General features: G+C 38.2%; 1 protein-coding gene across 1 annotated transcript in view; it reads left to right on the top strand.

Annotated features, from left to right (window-relative positions):
• Cyfip (Cytoplasmic FMR1-interacting protein Sra-1) overlaps positions 1-18,651 on the top strand; it is a 314,228-nt gene that overhangs the window by 212,230 nt on the left and 83,347 nt on the right. The window contains exon 15 of the mRNA XM_067142996.2: positions 14,855-15,086. Coding sequence (XP_066999097.1) covers positions 14,855-15,086 — 232 coding nt within the window. The remainder of the gene's footprint in view (positions 1-14,854; positions 15,087-18,651) is intronic.

Below are 18,651 nucleotides of genomic sequence, written 5' to 3'. Positions count from 1 at the left end.
AATTTATCACTTTAACCTTGCCTTTCTTCTGCACTTGCTATCCCCAGTTTTCACTTTGTTATTTTAGACTCTGAGGAAGACTGGACATAGAGTTGAACAACTGCTCAGAACATTAGAACTATTAAACATATTTATCTATTTTGCACGTGGGATTGTACTTATTTCTGAAGCCATCTGTAATGTCTAAAACAGGTCTTATCATTTGAAGGGGGATCATAAGTCAACATCTCCACATTGCTTTTCTCGTGAAAATTCCATCATATGCCAATACCTGGTGAGGCTATTGAAATGCTTGTATGTCATGCAATTTCTTACCAAAGGACACTCATTATTGTTTTTTCTAACAGCCTGAGATATCTGAAAGTGGATAGATCCTCATAAATACTGAAATCCTCAAATAAGGTCAGATATTTGTCAACCACTCACTATCAGCCTTTCCCATTAGAACCTATCATTTTATTCAGCATGGAGGTTAGTGTAATTTGCAATGTTTTCATAGAGTTTATTGCCACTTACCATAAATTCCAATGTGCTAGTTCTGTAGAACCAGGAGGTAGATTGTGAATGGGTCCTTTATTGTGGTTAAAAGTGCCTGGCAAAATAAATAGCAGGAACAATTGAATGTTTGCAGACCAGTGATTTACAGCATCCACATCACTTTTACTGTCACTGTAGTGTTGGTTACAAAAGTACACAAACATGAATAATAAATACATACATACATACATACATACATACATACATACATACATACATCATCATTATAGACTGTTATGCCTTTCAGCGTTCAGTCTGCAAGCCTCTGAGACTTTACTAAACGTCGCCACAATCCTCGATTTGCAACTAGTGTTGTGGCCTCATATCTTTAAATCTTATCTTATCTTTAAATCGTTAGAAACCGAGTCTAACCATCGTCGTCTTGGTCTCCCTCTACTTCTCTTACCCTCCATAACAGAGTCCATTATTCTCCTAGGTAACCTATCCTCCTCCATTCGCCTCACATGACCCCACCACCGAAGCCGGTTTATGCGTACAGCTTCATCCATCGAGTTCATTCCTAAATTAGCCTTTATCTCCTCATTCCGAGTAGCCTCCTGACATTGTTCCCACCTGTTTGTACCAGCAATCATTCTTGCTACTTTCATGTCTGTTACTTCTAACTTATGAATAAGATATCATGAGTCCACCCAGCTTTCGCTCCCGTAAAGCAAAGTTGGTCTGAAAACAGACCGATGTAAAGATAGTTTCGTCTGGGAGCTGACTTCCTTCTTACAGAATACTGCTGATCGCAACTGCGAGCTCACTGCATTAGCTTTACTACACCTTGATTCAATCTCACTTACTATATTACCATCCTGGGAGAACACACAACCTAAATACTTGAAATTTTCGACCTGTTCTAGCTTTGTATCACCTATCTGACATTCAATTCTGTTGAATTTCTTACCTACTGACATCAATTTAGTCTTTGAGAGGCTAATTTTCATACCATACTCATTGCACCTATTTTCAAGTTCCAAGATATTAGCCTGCAGGCTTTCGGCACAGTCTGCCATTAAGACCAAGTCGTCAGCATAGGCCAAACTGCTTACTACATTTCCACCTAACTGAATCCCTCCCTGCCATTTTATACCTTTCAGCAGATGATCCATGTAAACTATGAACAACAAAGGTGAAAGATTACAGCCTTGTCTAACTCCTGTAAGTACCCTGAACGAAGAACTCATTCTGCCATCAATTCTCACTGAAGCCCAATTGTCAACATAAATGCCTTTGATTGATTTTAATAATCTACCTTTAATTTCATAATCCCCCAGTATGGCGAACATCTTTTCCCTCGGTACCCTGTCATATGCTTTCTCTAGATCTACGAAACATAAACACAACTGCCTATTCCTCTCGTAGCATTTTTCAATTACCTGGTGCATACTGAAAATCTGATCCTGACAGCCTCTCTGTGGTCTGAAACCACACTCGTTTTCATCCAACTTCCTCTCAACGACTGATCGCACCCTCCCTTCCAAGATGCCAGTGAATACTTTGCCTGGTATACTAATCAATGAGATATGGTACCTCGATAGTTGTTGCAATCCTTCCTGTTCCCTTGCTTATAGATAGGTGCAATTACTGCTTTTGTCCAATCTGAAGGTACCTTACCAACACTCCACGACAATTTTACTACTCTATGAAGCCATTTCATCCCTGCCTTCCCACTATACTTCACCATTTCAGGTCTAATTTCATCTATTCCTGCTGCCTTATGACAATGGAGTTTATTTACTATCCTTTCCACTTCCTCAAGCATAATTTCACCAACATCATTTTCCTCCTCCCCATGAGCTTGGCTGTTTGCAACACCACCAGGATGATTTCCTTTTACATTGAGAAGATGTTCAAAATATTCCCTCCACCTCTCCAGTGATTCCCTGGGATCTATGAGTTCACCTGATTTACTCAAAACACTGTTCATTTCCTTTTTCCCTCCCTTCCTAAGATTCTTTATTACTGTCCAGAAAGGTTTCCCTGCTGCTTGACCTAGCCTCTCCAGGTTATTACCAAAATCTTCCCATGACTTCTTTTTGGATTCAACAACTATTTGTTTCGCTCTGTTTCTTTCATCTACGTACCAATCCCTGTCTGCCTCGGCCCTTGTTTGGAGCCATTTCTGATAAGCCTTCTTTTTACGTTTACAGGCTGCTCTCACTTCATCATTCCACCAAGATGTTCGCCTTTTCCCATCTTTACACACAGTTGTTCCTAGGCATTCCCTTGCTGTTTCTACTACAGCATCCCTGTATGCCACCCATTCACTTTCTATATCCTGAACCTGCTTACTGTCTACTGTTCGAAACTTCTCACTAATCATATCCATGTACTTCCGTCTAATTTCCTCATCCTGGAGACTTTCTACCCTTATTCGTTTGCAGACAGATTTCACTTTCTCTACCCTAGGCCTAGAGATACTTAGTTCACTACAGATCAGATAGTGGTCTGTATCATCGAATAATCCGCGAAAAACTCGTACATTCCTAACAGATTTCCTGAATTCAAAGTCTGTTAAGATATAGTCTATTATGGATCTGGTACCCCTAGCCTCCCATGTGTAGCGGTGAATAGCCTTATGCTTGAAGAATGTATTCGTAACAGCTAAACCCATACTAGCACAGAAGTCCAGCAAACGCTTCCCATTCCCGTTAGCTTCCATATCTTCCCCACATTTACCAATCACCCTTTCGTATCCTTCAGTTCTATTCCCAACTCTCGCATTGAAATCGCCCATTAGCACTATTCTATCCTTGCTGTTGACCCTGACCACGATGTCACTCAATGCTTCATAAAACTTGTCAACTTCATCGTCATCTGCACCCTCACATGGTGAATACATGGACACAATTCTTGTCCTAATTCCTCCCACTGACAAATCTACCCACATCATTCGCTCATTCACGTGCCTAACAGAAACTATGTTGCGTGCAATGGTATTCCTGATAAAGAGCCCTACCCCAGACTCTGCCCTTCCCTTTCTAACACCCGTCAAGTACACTTTATAATCTCCTATCTCTTCCTCATTATCTCCCCTTACCCGAATATCACTTACTCCTAGCACATCCAGATGCATCCTCTTTGCTGACTTAGCCAGTTCTACCTTCTTTCTTCCATAAGCCCCATTAATATTGATAGCTCCCCATTGAATTCCATTTCGTTTGCCAAGTTGTTTCCAAGGAGTCCCTCGCCTGTCAAATGGGAGTGGGACTCCATTACTCCCATAGGTCCGAGGCTTGCTTAAAGTGTTCTGAGCTCGGTGAATTCATGAAGCAGGATGCTGCCCTAATAAAAATAATAAATATTGACAGTTGACATAAAATGTGAATAAAGAAATAGTTGTAAATAATATAGATACTTAATAATATGAATAAGGAAATAGTAAAATGACGCAGTGGCGGTGAATTCACATTAGAACATGGAAACGTGACGAGGAACTTTTAAATATGTAAAATTGTAATTGTTTCAGTGCATTTAATTCCTTATTTAATGTATTCTGTTTTTGAATGGCTATATTTGTTAATTTTTCATTAGTTATTTGTTGAAAATTGTCCCAGTAACTGTCTGGTAGGTCGTGGGAAGCTTTCAGATGTGTATCATAAAGTTGTATGTTAAGGTGTTTTTTTTTTTTTTTTCCCTATATAAAAATGTTATTTCTTCTTTCAGCCAGATTTTATTCGTCTTTTTCTGTGTATTATGAGTTTGGTTGGTGTTTCAGCCAGCGAGCGTTCGCTAGGGCGGTCGGATATAAAAGACGCGGCCACATCGCATCCCGCACACGAAGCGGCGTAAGGCCGGAAATTGACAAATCACAATCCACCCATGGGAAACAAATTCCACCAGATTCCCTATCCTTTCGCCAATAGGAAATCTCGTTATTCTAGCGAATGAAATTGCTTGACCATATATGGTCATATTAAGATAGCAACTTCTCGAGATTTCCTATTGTGACACCTATTTCGACAGCAATAACCACGCGTGCAGTATAGGATATTTCGAACTAAAGCACCTTTACATTTTCATCAGATTACAATTTTGACATATAGAATTACAAAGAATAATTTTCAAATAATTCTTCAAGAAATTCTTCAAGTTAAAATGTCCCAAGTGTCTTTTTATATGTTTGCTGACATTAATTTAAATTATGAATTACATAAAATTTACATACAAAAAAATCACTTCACAACAATTCTTGTATCTTGCAATGTTTATTTACAGTTCAATATATCTTGAAGTTACAAACAAAAATGAAATCCTTCAGACACGTTAAATAAAAACTTAAAATTATATTTCCCATAGTTGTAGTTCTCCGTCTCATCAAGTATTACAGTCATTATTACAGTACACAACTGAACTTCAAACTTAATCATAAAAGAAATCACTCCCACATGAGCTTTCCAAATCATTAAAACCGCTTTCATACAACTCTGCTTCAACATTGTCATCTGGAAAAGCAGCTGTATTTACAAAAAAGAAAAAGAAACAGTGGAATATGACAGTCACAGAATAACATTTATTATTTCTCACCAAGCAAGTTAGCCATGCGGTTAGGGGCATGCAGCTGTGAGCTTGCATTCAGGAGCTAGTGGGTTCGAACCCCACTGTAGGTAGCCCTGAAGATGGGTTTCCTGGTTTCCCATTTTTACACCTCGTAAGTGCTGGGGCTGTACCTTAAATAAGGCCACGGCTGCTTCCTTCCCACTCCTAGCCCTTTCTTATCCCATTGTCGCCACAAGACCTATCTGTGTCGGTGCATCGTAAAGCAACTTGTAAAAATAAAAATGTAAAAAATTATGCACTCTTCGTTACTGCCCATGGGCTCTTAACTTGGGAGGTTGAGGTGGCAACCACAGGGTTTGAGCTGAGTTATGGCATTATTTCCACTTACTTGTGCCAGGCTCCTCACTTTCATCTTTCTTATCCAACCTCCCTTGGTCAACTCTTGTTTCTTTTCAGACCCTGATGGTATTAATTTTGTGAATCCTAGGGAGTCTTTCATTTTCATGCCTTTTGTGGTCCTTGTCTTTCTTTGGCCAATGCCTTCATTTTTTAAAGTGTCAGACCCCTTTCCATTTTTTTCTCTCCGATTAGGGTTAACGCATTGGAGATCCCGTTCGTAGAAACTACAGGCGCACGTTTTTGTTGCCGCTGACAGAGCTCGGAGAATCTACGGGCACGTTTTCACTGTAACTAAAAAATTGTAGCTGCCGTTTCAGCGAGCTGTGACTTCACTATGATACTGTTGAATGCTTCTACAAGCATAAAATGTACTAATTCTGAGCAGAAGTGGGGAACTCTTCTTTCAGGGCATTGATAACTCAGACACGTTCCTATTTATCATGGGGCTGCATCATCGTTGACTCTCAGCTGTGAAATGAGCAGGGAAAGTACATACGGTACATGCGGACAGGAAGAGTGTGTGTTCAAGAGGCAGGCTTGTTTGTGTAATTGTTGTGAATTAGCATGTCTAATTCAAGTGTACAAAATTTTGACAATGAATCCATAATGGACGTTCTTATGGAGGAAACGAGTTCTGAAAATGAGGGTGAGAATAACAATTACACACTAAGTATACATGATTCCTGTGGCACTTCAGGCAGTTAAATGTAGATAATGAGCTAATTTCAAATTGGTGTGAAGTGTAACATAGTTTTATACCGCTTCTTTGAAGTGGGTTCTGTAATACTGTTTTATACCGCTTCCTAAAAATGTGGATGTTTCTTGTGTACCTGCAGCAACTCGATATAACCCCGCCGTCAAACAACGAACAGTAGGAAAGCAAATTACTGGTTGTAAACAAGGATCCTGGTGCCAATTGACGAATTACGTTAGAATCTGTGTTAGTGTGTTTCAGTAGATGTATCCAAAATATTAGACAGATTTTGAAATATTAACCGAACTGGCATCCATGGCTGCGTCAGATTTTTTTTTTTTTTTTTCTGTTTGGAAAACTTATTATGTTCATAAATTTATATTTAAAAATTGCTGCACCATTATGATAATTAAAATTCATTTTTGTGTAGAAGAAAGTGTGATCATTCTAAATATTTCAAAAGTTGTTGTAATCATGGCTTACCCTAGCACTGAAAAATTTTCAAAGACCATTAAAAATCCTGCGATTTTTGGAGGGTAACACATTCAAAAATGGCCATCTCCAGTGTGTTAATAAGAGGATGGTTGCCCAGTTGTACTTCCTCTTAAAACAATTATCACCACCACCACCCTACTTTGCTACTATCCTAGGCCTTGTAAATCCTGTCGTACACTTGCTTGATATATTAGCAAGCGTTAACAGTTTAGTAGTACAGTAATTACCTAACTGTCTGAGAAACTGAACTGGTACTACCATCACATGCCCTACAATGTTGTCACAACCTTACTATGACTAATAAACTCATAACACTCGCTGTTAATACACTAACACTCTGTTTTGTTGTCTACCAGGGACCACGGGGCTCGTCTTAACTCTTAGCTACAGTATGATCTTCTGCTTTTTCTTGGCCCAGTATGCTTTTATTTTCTGACTGTGTGCCTGCTTCCTTCCATGTGTCCACTTAGGTCTGATGGTCCCCATACATTTTTTTGCTTGTGAGGGACAGTGGGAAGACTCCCTGTAGGCTGGCCTGTCGGTACTGAGATCGGTTCTCTGTAGTCTCTAATTGGATGTGTAGTTCCTCTAGGTCTGATTTTACTGAAGTGATCCACTTAGTCTTGGAAGCCTTTCCCCTACTTGTCACGGTGAGGCAGATATAGGCTATTAGTACGATGGGGTCACCATTCCCAAAGTGATTTATTAATGACTGATAGATGCTATGAAATGAGAATGGAGAGTGTTGCTGGAATGAAAGATGACAGGGAAAACCGGAGTACCCGGAGAAAAACCTGTCCCGCCTCCACTTTGTCCAGCACAAATCTCACATGGAGTGACCGGGATTTGAACCACGGTATCCAGCGGTGAGAGGTCGACGCGCTGCCGTCTGAGCCATGGAGGCTCTACTGACATAATACTACGGGATACAATTTTAAATAACTGATTGAGTGTCAGTGTATTTGATAATTTGTGTCTGTTAGGTCATCAGCCTAGAGGCTGGTTGGATCCTCAAATAGCACCACCAAAGGCTATGCAGTTATAGGAAAACCACAAAAACCAATGGCAGTACCTAAATGATGCGTGCTAGGCAAGACGAGGAGTGAGGTAGTTTGCCATTGCTTTCCTCACTGGGCCAGGCAGTGCTATTGTAGCAAGACTGATCCTATGAGCAACACCTTTCATAACACTCAGACGCACTGGTTGTGCTCTCAATGCCATTACTCAGCACGACCCACACCCCAGCAGCTTCCATATTGTCACAGCCATGGGTGAGACTGGGACTTCAGTGGAAGCTACACTTTGCTCTGGCCTGTGCCAAGAGATGGATGCAAAAATACTGCATCCATCAAGAAATGACAGCAGGCAGGTATTTGATAATACACAACATAAACATAGCATGAGACTAATATATCTATCAGGGTGGGTCATAGACTGACGATATCTTGACTTGCTTATGTAACCTGATGACCTGTTGAACTGAGATGCTATAAGGATATACTGGCTAAGTTATACTCTGTCCTCAAATGACACACCAAATTAAAATATGTAGATTTACTCTTAAAATTAATCACATAAATATTCATGGAACAAATATTCATGGAACATGCCAGCAACATACACCTTCATTACATGAGACAACAATTGAAACAAACTCCCTTCCATCACCATACAAAATAATCACTGAATTTAAACAAAATAATCTCTAAAATTGAACTAGCTGGTGTGACGACCTTGCTAGAAAAGTATCACATTAGATTTTTCTCTGTCCCTTGCTTTTCACAGAACACACGCTAAATTGCACTATATAGGTCTTACAAAATAAGGCAATTGCTTCTTAGCTCTAATGTACGCAATCTGGCTAGTGAGAAATGCTGAATCACTGCCACCACATCACCTGCTATAGCACACAGGAATAAAACCTTGCCTGAAAATGATACACAAAGCATTGACAACCTTAATCTCCCTATGTTTCATGACCACGTGGTGGAACAACTGTACTTATCAATCCTCCTAACATGTTGAATTCACACTTCTCCAGATAGCCTGAAGCTCGAATTTACAGTATCTCCAAAGTAATGAGTGCGCTCTTATATACGCCATGTTTATTATCTTAAACAATCTTATCATTAAAATCACACTTACATATACCATCAGCCTAGTCAGTACTTAAAATAAGTTAGATGGTATATGTGTGATCTTATTTTTTTACAGTTTGTTCTACGTCGCACCAACACAGATAGGTCATACAGCGACAATGGGATAGGAAAGGGCTAGGCATGGGAAGGAAGCAGTCGTGGCCTTAATTAAGGTCCAGCCCCAGCATTTGCCTGGTGTGAAAATGGGAAACCACGGAAAACCATCTTCAGGGCTGCCAACAGTGGGGTTTAAACCCACTATCTCCCGGATACAAGCTCACAGCTACACAACCCTAACTGCGCAGCCAACTTGCCCGGTGTGTGATCTCAAAGTTGAGGTTGGATACCTTCGTGCCTCGTCACATTTGATGATAACGTAGCAACACTAATTTGAATTTCAAGGTCATGGTCAGAGACCACGGTAAGTACATCAATATGAAGTTACCTACCCTTGCATTTCTTTTCATCCGAGCTAATCACTGCATTGCATTCTCGTCACGTGGCACACCGTTTTCAAAATAATGACTCAAAACATTACTGTACTGACGTCCTGAAAACTGTTATGTGATGTGCATCATGCTGGGCAAACCAACTTCTTACCCAACATTCTTTATATTTAGCTCTCTTGCCTGATAAAGATTCCCAACTTTTGTTGCCACAGAATGTCACCAATTGGACATGGTGTTCTTACAATGAAATAAATAATGCTTATAATATATTAATAAATACATAACCTTTAATGTAGACATAAATAATGCCACAATAAATTGTTGTCTTCTTCACATGAGATTAAGATTCTGTACAGTTACAAGATGGCCAGAGTTAGGTGGAAGCTATGTGGATGCATTCAGACGCTTAGAGAAGGAAAAGTTTAATTACAACATTTATTATAGCAACTTGTTGAAGACAGAATACATGCAGTAGTGGAAAATGAAACATACCTCTGTTAGGAATTTTGTTTTTCATAAGCTTATTTTATTTTCTTCCACTAGATTTCAATAATTGATATTGGTGTGAAAACTTTTATCATTTACTCTCAACTGACTCAGTATGTATGCAGAATTGAAGGATAGCCACTGCACTAATGCCTGGTCTGCTGCTGGTAGTGTTCATGCATCTTCAACTCTTGCAAATATTTTTCTTGGGAATCATTATCATCATCTTCTTCTTCTTGTCCTTCTTATTCTTTGACAGTAGTGTTGATAATGTCTGTATCCATAGGATCTTCAGCCATTATGAAACCTAAGTGAGGTTAGAAATAGGCTTCTCAGTTAACGATCTTCTGATATACCACCCATTCTTCAGGAACAGGTCTGACTTCCTTCTCTTCATATTCTGCAGTTCCTGAGTCGTCTTTCGAAAATCCTGCTTTGTGGAAGCAGTTTAAAATTGATTTCTGCTTGACATCAGGCCACGATTTGCTCAGAATTGTTACTGACTATAAACCCTATCAAACAGTTGGGGAGTCAACAATAACAATTCTGGCTACGTGTATGTTGCAGTACTATTTACATAACAATATAAGTCAAGAAACCACAAATCAGTAGGTGGTTTGAATAACCCATAACTAACATGTCATTAAAAAATAATTGAAACAGTTTCAAAATGAATCAAGAAGATATTCAATATCATTCTGAAGATTAATGTACTCACCAACTTAGTTGCTGGAAGAAAGATAGGTTACTCAATCCCCTCCATAGTGTCGTAATGACTGTCGGAGTCGTTCGCGTTTATCATGATCCTAGGATATAAGTATAGTATTGAAAGATAGACCATTACGACATTAATTTAATAATTATTATTGTGTTTATCATGATCCGTTCAGTGGCATCTTCCACTGGCCAGTCTTTGCGCCACATAGACATTCTTTTTCTTCTGTGTCAGTGACGTGTTGTGCCTGTCCCACCACTAATGCACATAATTACTTTGTTCTGGTAAGTCACATTGTAACTACACCTACTCTTAGAGACAAAATTGCCCTCTTTTTGACATATTAATAAACACTTGTTTACCGTATTACTCATCATCATCAGTCGATTTACTCATTGCTGAGCGTTGTGACGTCATTTCTTCACTTCATTAGTTACTGTATCCTTAACGAGATTTTTCCATCCTGAGCGGTCTTCAGCTCTTCTTAAGGTATTTTGAAGAGGTTGACTGGTGATTTTCTTTCCTCGGTCTAACCGTCTGCTTGTTCTACCTCTTGGTCTGGTGCCTTCAATTTTGCCTTGCAGAATGGTCTTTTCTAAATTGTCTCCTTCTCTCCTCAAAATGTGTCCCAGGAACTGGAGGTAACTTTCACTAATGCGGGAAGGTAAGCGTTTTGTGATGCTCAGTTCTTCTATAATGGAGGCATTTGTTCTTCTTTCTGTCCATGGTATACAGAGCATTCTCCGCCAACACCACATCTCAGAGGCATCTATTTGGTTCTTGTCACAGTCCAGGTCTCACAACTGTAAGGAAAACAGAAAACAGAAAACACCAGTGATTCCACCAATCGTATTTTCACTGTTTTGGATAATGCCCGGTTCTGCCAGATCTTTGTAAGTTTAACCATTGCGGCACAACCTAGGACAATCCGTCATTTTATTTCTTTATCACAATTTCCCGTGTTACTGATTGTGGAGCCCAGATATACACAATCATTCACCAATTCCAGATCTTTCAGGCATCCTGTCAATTGGATTGGGATTTGACTTTGTCGGTTGATAACATTCTCAAATAGTTTCCAAACAGCTGCCATATTTTCAGTGGCTTTAGGTAAATTTCTTTCATATATCTAGTCAAACCTCCAGAGCACGAAGTATTAGATAGAATCTGCTCATTGTAGCTCAAAGATGCTTGGTGATCCTGTTTTTATATGCTGGGTCTTTTGTATACTGGCCAGACAGTTTCCACGAATTTTCTACAATATCTTGAATAACTTCATCTGGAAAGAAATAATTGTCAACAGTCTATAACAGTTCATGCATCTCTTCCCACCCTTTTTACACCCAAAAGATGAGTCATTACAATGCAGCATCTAGTACTTACATTAGATTGAGGAGATGAACTGTCTCTTCATCAATCGAGCCCTTACTAGAACAAGACTGTTGAATAGTCCATATATTCACTGTCAGTGTCATCAGATTGTATATTGTCTACTGCATTGGGGTTCCTGTTGGAGCTGAAAGCTGCTTTCATTTAGGCATCTGTATGCTTCTAGACATCAGTATAAAATTTTTCTTATGAGAACAAACTTCAGTTATATACTCCGCAGTATGGTGGGTTAGTGCACCTGCATACTCAGCAGTATTATGTTGAGCTACCGCACTTGACAGGCACATTCATATGGAATAGAAAGTGAAAGGAAAATTACAATATATATGAATATTGTTGCCCACATATCACAACACATATTCAAAATAGTTCCCTCCTTATTTCGTACACAATACCATTCTTCAAATTGTGCTCTGTCGCACATTACTGGTGTGATAGTTGCTGTTGTGGCGTGAAGTTTACTCGGAAAGTCAGTCCTGTTTGCAGGCAACATAACAAAAATTTGATCAAGCAAGTAGCCCCTAAAACAGTCCATGGGGGTTAAATCGAGCGATCTTGGAGATGTAACCTGGTCATTCGAAACGGCATGAGACACTACATATAAATCCATAGCCTGCTTCCAGTCATTCAACCGGGTGAGGAATGGAATGAATGAAGCCCCCATCTAGCAGCAAGGATGGGATTTATGCCAACTGCCAAAGCCTGGGCACTCCTTCAGGACAATGATTGATGACTGACAAATGAAATGATATTGGGGAGTGTTTTACTTTACAAAGGTGAAAAATGAGAGTATCCTCCTAATTCAATACATCATATATTCCATCATTAAACAAATTCAAACATTGGCGACCTTTATTTTGAGATTGCAATAAAGGTTAGCTTTCTTGCTTGCTGTCAATACCGAATGATTCTAATATCTTGTAATGAAAATGCCATCCAGACAAGCAAGAAAGCTAACCTTTATTGCAATCTCAAAATAAAGGTTGCCAATGTCTGAATTTGTTTAATGATGGAATATATGATTTATTGAATTAGGAGTATACTCTCATTTTTCACCTTTGTAAAGTGAAAATCATCAATACGGAATGATTCTAATATCTTGTAATGGAAATGCCATCCAGGCAAGCAAGAAAGCTAACCTTTATTGCAATCTCAAAATAAAGGTTGCCAATGTTTGAATTTGTTTAATGATGGAATATATGATTTATTGAATTAGGAGGATACTCTCATTTTTCACCTTTGTAAAGTGAAAACCGTCAATACGGAATGATTCTAATATCTTGTAATGGAAATGCCATCCAGGCAAGCAAGAAAGCTAACCTTTATTGTAATCTCAAAATAAAGGTTGCCAATGTTTGAATTTGTGTAATGATGGAATATATGATGTATTGAATTAGGAGGATACTCTCATTTTTCACCGTTGTAAAGTGAAAACCATCAATACGGAATGATTCTAATATCTTGTAATTGGAGAGTGTTGCTGGAATGAAAGATGGTAGGAAAAACCGGAATACCTGGAGAAAACATGTCCCGCCTCTGCTTTGTCCAGCGCAAATCTTGCATGGAGTAACCAGGATTTGAACCATGGAACTGAGCGGTGAGAGGCCGGCACACTGCCACATGAGCCATGGAAACTTCTGAGACGCTAGCTACATCCTGTAAATTTATGACATTTAAGTAATGGTAATTTATGCTCATGTGTATGGCATTTACTTGTTCAGCAATCCACTTGTAGAAAGCCTTGCAACAGACATGGTCATCCGGTTGTAAGCATTTATTTTTGTACCATTTGAACAGGTGCCGGTGCAGATTATGCTTAATAATTCTGTGCACTTAACATGTTGTAGTACATGTGCATGTGCGTGCGCACACTCGCTCTAATAGTTATATGAGATTCTGTGGCAACAGCTTTTCTCGCCATATTCACTTCCTCTGGTCCCCTTTGTCATGTCCTCAGTGAATAAGTTCCAACATGAAGCGGTCCATGCTGAGGCTACCTTTCCAAATGTACCGTGATCTGATTAATATTTGTCTGGATATTGCTGAACGTAAATTGCAGCTGCTTGTCATTCAGTGCAGTAACACTCTCCAAATAAGAGCATCATATCCTCAATTAGGTTTTCATATAACTTAGCCATTCAGTTGGTGTGTATTAACCTAGACTAAATGTGTATATGTTAGAGCTGATTTTATTTTAAGCAGGGCACAGAGTCCTCACATGGCATTTCAACAAATTGAGTTTCTTGTTGCTCTTCAGGCCTGCAACTTTCAGCAACTGTCCAACTTTATGGTGTTGTGTGTAGCAAAATCATGTAGCGGAATGAAAGCTTCTACAGTGGACCAGGTAATCCATCTGTTCTACTGCAGAATATGCATCTAAATCACCTGGTACATGCTACTGACATGCTTTTTAGAATGGAATAAAAATCATACATATACAAGAGTACTTGAAAACTACAGCTTACCTTGTTTTTGTGGCAATGCTGATTCAACTGGTCTCCTTTCTCAACTCATTTTCATACAAGAAAATCATCTTCTCACTAACTGAAATATTTCAAGAATGAATGCTTAGCTAAATGTTTAGATATTTTGAGGATAAAAGGAATTGCTGACAACAGAGCAGCACAGGTTTCTCAAAAAAGAAAAAAAAAAAAGGAAAAGGAAAAAAACCCCGTACAGGAGTGATTGCAGGAAGGGAGAAATGCTCACATTAGTGTGGGGTCTTAGAGATGCTTATTATAAGCCCATCCGGACATGAATAATTTCTAAAGTGTAGTGTGACATACGATCAAAAGTCAGCTAGAATAAAAATCAGGTTTAAAATTTGAGGACTCTATCAACTGCCACGCTTTCAGTTAAACTGCGAGCAAACTGCTCGTATAGCAACCACTCACGAGAATTTAAAAAATGAAAAAATACTTTACACATGTCAATTTTAAAAAATATCTCTGTTCATGTTTCATATTGTTATTTATTTGCCAGTGTATTCCATGCAAGAAAGAATGTTTGAAGTTCTGCATTGTTTCAAATCTGTATTTCCCCACAGCATCCTGCTGGACAAACGTTTCCGTGTAGAGTGTGTTGCCATGGGTACCTACCTGCTGGCCTACCCTCGAGCCAATCGCTACGAGACACTGCTGAAACAGAGGCACGTTCAGCTCCTCGGTCGCTCCATAGACCTCAACAAGCTCATCACACAAAGGATCAATGCAGACATGCAGAAATCTCTGGATCTGGCTGTCAGCAAGTTTGAGGCAGGGGACATCACCGGAGTAGTGGTTCGTATAATTTTGACCTTTGACTGGGAGAGTTTACGGGTACTTCATGGCTTGACTACCTTCATGACTCAACCTGGATGAGACAGAATTCTGTGAATGCCATATATTTTCAGTATGGATACTTCTGTGTCATCAGAGACTTGCAGTATATTACTGAATTACTGATATAAAGTTAGTTCTTAATATTGATTTGAATGCTGTAGATGACTGCTAAGACATTGTTATGTTATGCTTGTTCTTCTTCAGTTTATCACTTAGCCTAGAAATTATGTACCAGGCTGAGTGGCTCAATACAGTTGAGGCGCTGCCCTTCTGACCCCAGCTTAGCAGGTTTGATCCTGGCTCAGACCAGTGGTGTTTGAAGGTGCTTGAATATGTCAGCCTCGTGTGGTAGATTTACTGGCACATAAAAGAACTCCTGCAGGACAAAATTCCAGCACCTCGATGTCTCCAAAATCCGTCAAAAGTAATTAGTGGGACGTAAAATAAATATTATTATTATTATTATTATTATTATTATTATTATTATTATTATTATTATTATTTTCACTTGGAATTGCAATGAAAAACCATCAATAGAGAGCAGAATATATAAACTGAAGCAGGCACAACGGATAACTTGGCCTACATACAAAAAGAAATGTCTTTCGATTAATGCTAAATTTAGGCATTATAACTCTGTTATTAAACCAGAAGCAACTTATGCTTGTGAAACATTATTTAAACTCAATACTAGATCAACAACAGAACGCTTACAACGAATTGATCGAAGGATACTCAGGACGATCATAAACAAGAAACATCAGGTGGATGGACAGTGAAGATTGTTGCCGAATGAGGTTATCTATCGGGAAAGTGAGTCCATCACAGACACGATGAGAAAAAGAAGAATTGCCTTTTTTTGTCATATATTTCGACTAAGTGATAACAGAGTTTTAAAACAATTTAATTACTTTTGGAATAGTAAATCAAAAAACAATTGGTTTAAAGAAGTTCAAAGTGATTTGGAGGAGTTGAATATTACCATGCAAACCATAGAAAACAGAGGCGAGAAAAGTATTTTGAAGAATAAATGCATCAGGCTTCCTCTGACCACTGTACAGAGGAAACAATATGTTATAACGGATGCGGAGAGGGCAGTCATGTCAACCAGACTCAAGACTTTTTGGGAGAAGAAAAAGGAAGACTTTGTTGTAGTCTGATTTAAGTGCTCCAATGTGGGTGTAAACTCTGTAAATAAATAATAAAATAAATAATAATAATTATTATTATTATTATTATTATTATTATTATTATTATTATTATTATTATTATTATTATTATTATATATATATGTGATACATAATATTATATAATATTAATAATAATAATAGTAGTAGTAGAAATACTAGAAATTATGTGAATCAGGGAGAAGTAGTGACACACTGTTCCTACCTGTTTGTACCAGCAGTAATTTTCGCTACTTTCATGTCTGTTACTTCTAACTTATGAATAAGATGAGTCAGTCCACCTAACTTTCACTCCCTGAAAAGCATAGTGGCTCCTCTAATTTGATTACCGTCGTGTGTTACATTATGCTAAATATTTAGTATTTTATGTGAAAGTACATACAGGTGAACTTTGTTATAATAACATCGGTTTCAGGAACAACTTGTCTATAATGTCATATTTTCTGTGGTATGGACATATTCCTCATAAGAAATGTGTTTTTCAGCCTTGCTTAATACGACAAACGTATATGCATCTACCTCGCGTATAACATCATTTTCAACTTCAGTTTGGAATAAGATTTTCTAAGAGCCAAAGTATTTTAAGAAATATTTTGTTGAAATCTGGCAACCTGGCAAATTCTTTCCTGTCCCCTTTCATCATAGAACTTAGAAATGCAGGCAGATTCCTCATCCTATTGTAACCCATCCGAATTCTTGTGGTATTAACAGTACCTGCGTGCAGTCGGTTTGGACTGGAAGTTTCCTCAAAGTGAACACATTTTAATACAGTATGAATACTAAAAGAAAAGTTTTAACATTGGAAGAGAAAGTTAGTGATTCACCAAATTGAGAATGGAATTTAAACAGCTGGCATGTGTCTGAAATGGCACTATTGTAAGTTGATATTGTTGAAAACGATAGAATGCATCAAGAAAAAGGAGGATTTTATTACATTGATAGATGCCATGAGATGCATTACAAAAGCATGGAAGCGGTTCACTACCAAAACTATCAAGAACTGTTTCCACCAAGCTGGAATCTCATCAGCCGAAGAAATAAAGTGCTGCTGAAACTGAAGATCCGTTAAATGGCAGTGATGATCTGCTGTTATCTGCATTTCTGCGAAAATCCAACTGTGAAGTGCTCAATCAGTGTGACTATGAAACGTATGCAAGAATAGATGATGACCTAGTTACAACTGAAGTTCAAACTGAAGACGAAATTGTAAGTGAGGTGAAGAATAATGGCCACAGTTACCACAAAGTAGAGGAAGGAGTTGATGATGATGATGATGATGATGTAGTAGAACAACCTGAAGTGCCTGTCCGTACAATCAGCGATGCTTTATAAGCCATTAGAATTGTGAACATGTTCTATGAAGCTAGGGTAGGGAGTAGTGAAATTACTAATGAAATAATGAACATAGGACGTAATTTAGAAAATGTGTATTGGGCAAGTAGGAAACAACAGAGCAAAATGACTGATTACTTCACTCTCAAGTAAAGAAGTTTAGTTGAGTACTGGACAAACTGTTTTAATACAGAATACTTCATTTATAATTGTACATGTATTTTATTATTTTTATGTTATGCTTAAAAGTGATTCCATAAATCTAAGGGGCCGATGACCTAGATGTTAGGCCCCTTTAAACAACAATCATCATCATCATCATCATCATCATAAATCTAAAATAAGCCTAATTATGTTACCGTACTGTATTTTACGTTTTCCACCTTACTAGACTGATAATACGAATCTTGGTTACTACGACACCCGTTCATAACGACACAATTTTTCAGGTTCCTTGGATGTTGTTATAACAGAGTTCATTCAAGGTTATGAATTTTATTATTGGTTCCGTATTGAATTAAGATTACATGTAATTTGACAAAGTTTATTCCACCTACTCAATACTGTACAATAATTGCAATGTCTATAAATACATTACAATATGTTAACAAGGAACTAGTTTTGACCCTATGTGGGTCATCATCAGCCTAAATAAGATACACTTTTGATTTGCCAATGTCCTAAAATAAAATTACATTGTGGAAATAAAAATTAAAAGAGTTAACTGTGTATGTGGTGCGGTAATATACACATGAAATGGTGGAGTGGATGAAATGTTGATAGATCAATTTATGTTGTACTGATCAATGACAAATACAATTTTAGGTTTACATATGTTGCAATTAGACTGTAAGAATAGTATCACAACGATTTTCTGCAATGATGATTAAAATATTGCCCTTTTTTTTAGTGAATACTCTAAAATTGCACGTTAAAAATATAAGATGCCGGTCTAAATACAAAGTCCAGATGCTTCTATTGAGTTCTATATTTCAAGTGCATCT

The sequence above is a fragment of the Anabrus simplex genome, chromosome 3 (assembly GCF_040414725.1).
Source record: "Anabrus simplex isolate iqAnaSimp1 chromosome 3, ASM4041472v1, whole genome shotgun sequence".
NCBI lineage: Eukaryota > Metazoa > Arthropoda > Insecta > Orthoptera > Tettigoniidae > Anabrus > Anabrus simplex.
This window is presented reverse-complemented; position numbering and strand designations above follow the sequence as displayed.